At 40.3% G+C, this 9,375-nt stretch overlaps 1 protein-coding gene across 1 annotated transcript in view; it reads left to right on the top strand.

Moving 5' to 3' along the window:
• The window catches only part of CDC37L1 (cell division cycle 37 like 1), a gene marked incomplete at its 5' end in the record, with an annotated part of 11,572 nt that extends 3,897 nt beyond the window's left edge, over nucleotides 1-7,675 (top strand). The window contains 4 exons of the mRNA XM_019518237.1: nucleotides 3,905-4,020; nucleotides 4,320-4,442; nucleotides 5,531-5,695; nucleotides 7,076-7,675. Coding sequence (XP_019373782.1) covers nucleotides 3,905-4,020; nucleotides 4,320-4,442; nucleotides 5,531-5,695; nucleotides 7,076-7,177 — 506 coding nt within the window. The remainder of the gene's footprint in view (nucleotides 1-3,904; nucleotides 4,021-4,319; nucleotides 4,443-5,530; nucleotides 5,696-7,075) is intronic.
• Between the last annotated feature and the right edge of the window lie 1,700 nt (nucleotides 7,676-9,375).

Below are 9,375 nucleotides of genomic sequence, written 5' to 3'. Positions count from 1 at the left end.
CAGAGAGAGAAACAGAATCTCTGTTGCACCGATTCTGTTAGCAAGGAAGTATTTAATAAGGTACAAACCAACTTCCATAAATCTAGGTGAAAATAGGCTTGGCACTGGTAGCTGAATCTGGGCATTTATGTTGCACCTCTCACTATAATGTATTGGGCATGCTTTAAATCCTGAAATTGTCAATATTGCAAGACTGAGTGGGTGTGCTTTTCCCATCATGTTTTTATGTGTGGTAAAGTAATTAAATGGAACGCAGCAACTAGGGTGTCCAGACTATGGAACAAGCTCCCCCCAGAGGTGGTGCAATCATTTACCCTAGAGGTCTTCAAGAGAAGACTGGATGGTCACCTGGGTGGGGTTGTCTGACCCCAGATGTCTTTCCTGCTCATGCAGGGGCTGGACATGATGATCCTTTGGGGTCCCTTTCAGCTCTATGATTCTATCAAAATGATATTCCTAGCCTGACTTAGTTGAAAACAGAGTGAAGGCTTTTGTGTAATTGAAACTAACGTGCGTATTCTTCCCACTTCCCTGTAGAGTTTTATTAATCAAAATACAGGAAAAGAGGTAGAAGATGAAGATGCATCTAAATCATTCATGCAGAAACATGAACAAAAGATCAGACACTTTGGTAAGCATACTTTTTTCCCAATTTTTTGCAGTTTTTATTCCTCCTTTGGGTGTAGCTAGACTCTATTTTTCTTACAAAATGTGCAGCACCAATGATTAGCAGAGACCAGCATCTAGTTTCTCATATATCAGGGAGCTGGGATTTTATTTTTGATGCTTAAAATTAAAAACAGTCATTTTAAAGGAGAGGAAACTACATCCTTAGAAGTCTGGATTCCACCATGACTAAGTGTTTTTAATAAAATTCAGTGCTTGGCAGATCTGTTATTCTGCAATGAAGGGATGTAGCAATTTAACCTGCAGTTCTGTGGAAGTTGATATTAGACCAGTGACAAGCTAAGTTTCGATGGGTTGTTTTTTTTGAAGGGTAAACATTGGCTCCTTTGTTTATCGAAAGTGTATCTGTCCATGGGAATGACAGCTAAGTGACTAAATTTCTAACAGCTCAGATATTAAAAACTCTTGTAAACTTGTTCTGCTGCCTTGAGCGCAAAGCACCTTCAAGGCTGAGAGTTTCACCTTTGGGGAGAAAAGCAAAGAGAGACTAGGAGAAAATCACCACTGCTTTCAGAGAGCGTTGCGACTGTGGGATGGGGTGGGGGGGAGAGTCTTTCTTTCTTACCTGCTTATGCTGTTACTTTAGGCTTTCGTAAAACTTGTTGCAGAGTGAACAGTTCTTTTTTGTTTCACAATGTTGCTTGGAAAAGTGATAGCTGGTATTAGAGATGTTTGCCTTCTGGCACTGCATTGGCTTTGAATGCTGTAGAAACTGATTAATGATTCCTTTCTCATCTTGACCTGCACCCTCCTTTCCAAATGTGTCATGGGGGAATACTGTGTATTGGGTACTAACAGATGCATTTGTCAGATCCTGTCTATAAAAGTGCTTGGTATTATATGTGTACTGTGTGTGTGTACATGCGTGTCTTTCTTTGTTGCCTTTATGGCTTACATGGCAAAGACAGAACTTTAATAGATACAATGGTTTTACTAGAAGAAAAAGCTTTTAAATCAAGCTAACAGCTATTCATAGTAAGTGAGGCATGGAATGGTCTGTCCCAGCAGTGCCCAATCTTTCAGAGCTGTGGGCCAGATGAGTGATATGGGGGCTGGCACACAGTCCAGATCCAGTGCATGGGATTGGTCCCTGAGCCTGATCCAGTATGGGGTTGGCATGAGGATGCAATCTGAGCAGGGGAGCTCCAGACCTGCATACCCAGATTATGCCTCTCACCCCAGCTTGATCCAGTGCACACAACCATGTCATCAAGCTTTGGAATCTAGAAACATAGTAGCAATAATCACCAGGGCTCGGCTGCCACCCAACTTCTGGACCTGGACAGAACCCAGCAGGCCAGATGACATGGATCCACATGCCATGGAACACCATTACTGCGTATCCAAATACAGCAAACTATCCACTAGATGTCACTAATTCTACAGCTGAAACTTGATTTTAAATCCATCTGTGCTCCTTTTTTCCACGTGAATTGGTCTTTTATAGTTATGATAGGATTGCCAATTGTGTACTGTCTAATAGTATTGAAACTCAGTCACCTTCAACAGAAAATTCTGTAAATTGAATGGGTCTTTATTATTGCTCTTGTGTTCAGAAAACTTAAATCAAAACCTAATACAATGACCTTGGTAAAAATGAGAAATATTTAAAGCTAAAGTTAATTGTTCATTTCTATGTGAAACTGAAAGCCAAACTATGGAAAATATTCTGGAATTTCAGAGTTCTTTTTGTTTTTTCCATAGTATGGCATTTTAGTAATGGGATAAGGCCACCTCTCTCCACTCCTGGTTGCATAACTTCCGTGCAACCAGGAAAGCAACTGCTTATGTAGAAAAGTATTTAACAATTAATTCAGATTTTGCTGTCTTTCAGTGAAATATAACAGCTGAGAACATAGCCAGTCAGCATGATAATGGCTAGCTAAGTTTTCTACAGCCTGCAAGGAAGTGTTCCACAGGTGTCCAGTGGTTCAAGGTCTGCCTTTGAGATCTTTTGCACAAGATGATGATACAGGAACAGCCTTGTTGCAGCAGTGTGTCCACTGAGTCTTTATTTTACCTCCTTGAATACTGGCTGTGTAAATCTCTTGGCTTCCAGTTCTTGTTCAACTGAGTTTATGGTTATAAACTTATGTATCCAAATCAGTTACAAGATTCAGCTTCCACCTGCTGTCTTTGTACATATAACTAAAAATATTACCCCATCAGAAGACAGTTTTTAGTGTTCTCTCAGTTTAAATTAATTTGTTACATTGGCAGTTGAGCAACAGAGCTATTCTAGCTACTGAACAGACACAAAAGAGGCAGTGGAGACTTCAATCTATATGGCATCAGTCCTATTAAAGAACTCACTGACAAGCAAGAAGAGAGAGACGTCTTAAATGCACCTTTTGTCTGTGGCCTTTCTGCTGAAAAGTGCAAAAAATTGTATGTGACTTGCTGTTTTTGGAACAAGTTTGAAGCAGTTATGTCTGACCATTCAATAATTTACCAATTTGCTGTATTCACAAATATGATACAGAATGATGAAGCACTGCATCTCCTTACTGGACCCACAGCTTAAATGGACCTCATTACTATTCAAACCTCATAATTAAAACCTGTTTGTGTATTAATAAAAACAACCCCTTAGCCTCATGACCTGAATTTTGAGTAAATGCCTGCATACTTGCACATACTGTAGAGAATACATGCAAGGTTGTATTCCTTTCCTGTCCTTATCTTTCCCAATAATGCCTTCTCTTTCTTATTTGACTTTTTCCATTGGACTAATATTCCTTTGCAAAGATTAACTTTTTATATAACAAAAAAAATCCTCAACAAGCCACATATGTCAGTTTGTCCATTTTGTTTCATGCCTTACCTGCGAGCTCTGAAGGGCTTTTTTTGTAATAAGTAGTCTCAATTACTTGTAGTGTTTGTCTGATCATAGTGTCTGTAATGTTCTGGTAGTCTGCTCAAGTAAGAGTTGGAAAAGGCTGAATTAAATTTAATTTGCACTCTAGTTCTGAGATTGCAGTGAAGTGTCTAGAAATTTTTGTGCTAATATATACCAGTTGGAAGGTAGTTATGGTCTCTGCTACATTAATATATCTCTCAGCTCTGAAGAAGAAATTGTTCTTATACAAATGGCAGACAAGGTTCTTTGGGTAAATCTGTTATCTTTTATTAGACCAACTCAAATAGTTGGAAAAATTCTTCTTGCCAAGCTTTCAGGTATATGACACTTGATTTTTCTGATTCTTTTTTGCATTAGGCATGCTGAGCAGATGGGATGATAGTCAGAGATTTTTATCAGATCATCCATACCTTGTATGTGAAGAAACAGCTAGATATCTCATTTTATGGTGTTTTCATCTAGAAGCTGAACAGGTATTGGACAAATCTTAAATTTCTTGAGTCTGTATGAAAGTGCATTTTTTCCCACTTACAAGTTTTCCTACAGCAAGATGATTCAAGTTGATAAGCCATTTAATGTGACCTATTACTGCCCCACATTTCTAGTTACCTTGTTTATCAAAATCTTTCTTCATTACGATTTATTATCGATTCTTCTACTTTTCCAAGTGCCAGTTCTCATCTCTTCATGGTTCAGATGGAAAGTACTCATAAAACTGTAGCTGCACACTTGCCGAAAGTCTTTTTCAACTATGTAACTTCCTTGTTTCTAGAAAGGAGCTCTGATGGAGCAAGTAGCACACCAAGCAGTTGTGATGCAGTTCATCATAGAAATGGCCAAAAGTTGTAATGTGGATCCCAGAGGCTGTTTTCGTCTGTTTTTCCAGAGAGCCAAAGTAAGTTGTATTTTCTCTTCAAGGCTAAGAGACTCCCTAGGATTTTCCATATGGGATTCAAAAATAGCTGAGATTTTTCCTTAACAACCAAAAGCGAAATATGTGACTAGGTTATTGACTGCAGGCTAAGGGAAAAGATGGGTTGTTGACAGTAGTCTGTGTAATTCTAGACTTGGGAACAGAGGCCCAGTGGATTTTCTTATGCTCTTTGGACTGTCCAGCAGAGGGAACAGAATATATAGCAAATGTATATTTACTGTTATGTAATCCTATAATTAACTTTAATTCTTTTATATACAAATAATATAGGGTGAACATTATCTCCCACTTCTATTTACTGAAAGAAAAGAGTTACTGTAGAATCAATACTTCCTACTGGAAAAAAGGGAATTATATGGAGGAGAGAGAGATTTGACAGGCAATCTTCCTATTGTACTGTCTACAAAGGGAAGGAGATAATTTCAGGACTAGATTAATGTCTCAAGCTGCTGGGCTCTTCATGTGCCAGAAAAGCTGTTCGACATCTTGAGGAAAGCACACTGTATCTCTCCTCAGTAATCCTTTGAAGTCAACCAGGTGCAGCATTATCAGGGCCTGGATAGCTATATTCACAAGTAGCGGGGAAGCCCTGGATGAAGAGTGAAGATAACTGGATCTTTCCACAGTGGTTAGCCTATGGTCAGGGAAATACTACTCTGAGAGAGCTGCATGTACAGTGTGGTCAGTATCACTTTCAGTGATGCAATGCAGTTGGGGTATAGGGTAGGGGAGAGAAGGGCAACTCAAAATCAGGTTGTCACAGCTCCCTGTAACAAACAGTCTTCCTGTCTCAGACCAAAATATTTAAACTGTTATGAATATATAAATCCATCTGAATTCTTTGTAGCTAACGTATGACAAAGGTGCTATTAGTTTTGTCCCAAATATTTTCATCTAAAGAGGATGTTACATGAAATACTTTACTCATCTGTCCTTTGTTACATAACATTTTTCTTTTACAATGCACGCCTAGTAATTTTGGGGTCAAGTAAAATGTTGGCTATGAAACTGAGGGAATATTTAATAATATACAACTTTTTCTTTTCCAGGCAGGAGAAGAAGGCTATATTGAAGCTTTTAAAAATGAACTCGAAGCGTTCAAATCAAGAGTAAGAATCTGTTCCCAGTCGCACAGTTTTCAGGCTATGTCGGTACAGAATCCCAGTGTCTATGCTGGTCTTGGTTCTGTGGGAGGGTTAGAGTCTTTGCCACAGGTAGGTTTTTATTAAATAAATTTTGCTGTGACGAGATTCTGCCTCCTTTTATGTGAAGCATACTACCTTTGATTTTAAAAAGGACTGCATGAAGTAAAGAAAGCATTGTAAGTCCTTTGCTTGGGACAGGCTTTTAGCAGTTGTTAATTTTGGGACACTGTCTGGGGAGTTCATTTATTACATATTTATTTTAATATTTTATCTTTTTATAATTTATCTTGGGTTTTCTTATTGTAAACTATCCCAGCCTTTTATAGGGGGAATAAAATAAAGAAATAAAATAAGGCACCATTTGCTGGGAATAACAAAGTGTGCACGCTCTTATTTATATTTAAGGCAAGCTGTTGCTCAAAAAACACTCCATCTTGTAAACTTCAAATAGCAAAAAAGCACAAGGTCAAATTAATTCACTACCTATTAATTCAATCCTATCCAATTAAGTGCATATCTTCAACCTACTTTGAGTAATTTTCCACTTCAAATAGCTGGATAAATTGCATTATGTAACTAGTATACATTCATAAACTAATCATACTACCCTCTCACATGGTTCTTTTTGTTGTTGTGTTTAAATGTATAATTTGGGAATTCTGCATTATGAGAGGTGAAATGAGCTCCCAGGTAAAAAAAATAAAAAAAAATGTCTATGGCTTCATCAGTAGAAGCCTACACTCAAAGATAGTTGAGTCTGTAGTAAAAGGACAGCACAATATCCTAATGCAGGGGTCAGCAATCTGGGCCACAGAGCTATTTGATCCAGCCTGTGGATGTGGGGCTTCAGCAGCAGTCACTTCTCCCTGTGCTCCTCTCCCCATACTATCTGTTCTCCTTTGACCTGAACACAGTCTGTCTGTCTCACACCCTTAAACTTGCCAACTGCTGCCCTAATGAAATACAGGGACTTCAGTACAGGCAACCTCTGTCTCAGGCTTACAAAGTATGGTTTTAAATGGGAGGGTAGGAAATGGTTACTTTTTTAAGTTGTGTCTAAGGAACAGGTCAAATTAAATCTTGGGCTTGAAATAATTTTGATCAAGGTACTTAATTTACTATATTTGTTTTCTGAGTGCAAGGTAACTTAGTACACAGATATTTTTATTGCAGTTCCTAGCCTCCTCCGTAACTAAATAAAAGCCTTATATATAAATTATGTGACTTCTTGAATTTCAAACCTGGGTGGTGCATTTTAAGCTGTTTTCTTACCATTTGTACTAGTTACGCACACATTTTTGTATCGCCATTAAAACTTTGCCTATTAATTGCAAAATGCAAACAATGAAAAGGAATTAAACAGTTATCAAAAGGTACAGAATTAGGATCTCAAAATGTATACTTGTTTAGAAGTATTTTCTCAATGTTTATTTTCTTTATCTGTTGCAGAATGCAGGCACTCTACAAGGTTGCATAAACATGGGTCTCTGCAGTTTAAACTCAGTGGTACAGAAAGATGATGAAGAATCCAAAATGATGGACACAGTATAGTATTGTTAAGACTGAGGCCAAGTACTCTTTTTATTATAAAAGAAAGAACATGGCTATTTTCTTGATACTTATTTTTATGGGTGCTGCACTTTATTTTTGGCATTTGTTTTTTGGAGGGAGGGTAATTTAGAAACACATGTAATTTTGTTTGAAAACGTGCTGCTAGGTCTTCAGTTGTCTTTTTAAAAAGAAGGGTTCCTTGTATATTGCCGAATGTGAAACTGGATGTGTTTTCTGCTACTAAACTTGCCTTTATCCTTAATTTTAGGAATCAAAGTATGACAGACAAATCTGCACAAATCCAATGTTTACAAGAAGTGGTTGATTCTTGGTGGAATCTGCTATAGTCTAGTCTTTTATTATAGACAGGGCCATGTCTCACTCTATGAATACTAGAGATCACAGTTGTACTCATACTATACTGCTGACATAGTAAGCTCTCAAATCTGGTTTTATTATATTAATAGCAATAAATCAATATCTGGTATCCACAACACAGATCTGGGTGGCTGAGATTAAAATATTGACTTTTTATTCCTACAGTGAATAACATTTTACCTCTTGCTTTCAGTCAAAATAACTTATTTCTGATTGTATCTAAAGCATAAGTAGCCTGACACAAATCTAATTCACTGCTTAGAATTGAGCCTGGACTGGCATTTCCAGTGGTACTGAGAAGCTATCTCTTACATGGGCTGTCAATTTTTTTAAAAAATGAGGTTTTTAGTGACAGAGTGAATAGAGAGAAACTTAAGGTATTTTGATTAGGGTGAGATCCAAGGTTCCCTCTAATGTGCACGGCTGTGCACGACTAAAACTGTGACTGCGCACAGGCTTTTCAAGGCTGCGCACCAGGAGATGCTCGGGTAGGAGCCCGGCGTGGGCTCCGCCGGCTCCAAGGAAGTGCTCCACTCCCCCACATCAGGGCTGGGGAGTGGAGCACTTCCCCGGAGCTGGCAGAGCCCGCGCCAGCCCCCTGCCCCATCCCTCACCTCAGGGAGGAGCCGCTGCCTGCCCTAGTGAGGCTCTGCTGGCTCTGGGACACTGCTTCGTTCGCCCACGTGGCCTTGGGGAGCAAGGAGGCACGTGGTGTCAGGGCCAGGGAGCGGAGTAGTGTCCTAGAGCCAGCGGAGCCTCACTGGGGCACGCAGCAGCTCCTCCCTGAGGTGAGGCAAGGCTGGGGTGGGCGGCTGGCATGGGCTCCTCTGGCTCCAGGGAAGTGCTCCACTCCCTGGCCCTGATGCAAGGGAGCGGAGCACTTCACCGGAGCCAGGGAGCCCACACCAGGCTCCACCCCCAGAGCCAGGGAGCCCGTGCCAGGCTCCACCTCCAGCCCCTGGTTCCCAGCTCTGGCCCCAGCCCCCGGCTCCGGCCCCGGCCCCTAGTCCCAGCTCCCGGCTCCGACCTCCAGCCCCATTCAGACAGTGTCCCACACCGGACCAAGGCAGCGTGCTCACGGACCGCTGCTCCTTAGAGGGAACACTGGTGAGATCCACCACAGCCTGACTCTTAGCTTTCTCCCAGGAATGAAGAAACTCAGGTGCCAAACACTGACTGAAGACAGTTGATTTTGGCAGCCTATGGGTCTGTTACTTTAATAAACTCGGGGGAAAAAAGTGAGTTTTAATTTAGTAACAGCTGTGAGATTTCAAAGGGTCAACTGAAGAGGTCTAAGAACGGTGAGAGGGGAATTTCCAGATCCCTTTTAGGGTTCTGCACAGGTCAAACTTTTACTATTTCCAGAACTATATTCCCAAGAATGCCTTTGTTTTTGCAACCTAGTGCTGTTACTAAGCTTTTCCGACTTTTACCTTTGCAGGTAGAAGCGGCTGTATTGAAAATGTTATCTTTTACATCTGGGTTGTTCCAGTGTGGTTTAGGTCTCCCTGATTTCTCATAGTAACAGGGAGTCACCTAGCGCCTGTTGCATCACTGTCTCACAGTGAAATGGCTAACTTATATACACACTTGCAGCAGGTACAGCTTTCTTAACCCCTTCATTCTCAGGTGGTACAAAGGATTTGGAAATCGGCCTGAGGAATATCCTAAATAGTATGGAGCAGGCAAAACCCATTCCTGTATAATCGCCATGTAGCCACTGGTGCAGGGAACAAGTTAAAAGAATTTCTGTAGCCAGTCTTGTTCAGCAAGTACATGCAGTAATGTTCTTTAGAGTAATTCCCAGTCTGTAAAATACA

Source organism: Gavialis gangeticus, unplaced genomic scaffold (genome assembly GCF_001723915.1).
Source record: "Gavialis gangeticus isolate Ggan-Ray unplaced genomic scaffold, GavGan_comp1, whole genome shotgun sequence".
Lineage (NCBI taxonomy): Eukaryota > Metazoa > Chordata > Crocodylia > Gavialidae > Gavialis > Gavialis gangeticus.
This window is presented reverse-complemented; position numbering and strand designations above follow the sequence as displayed.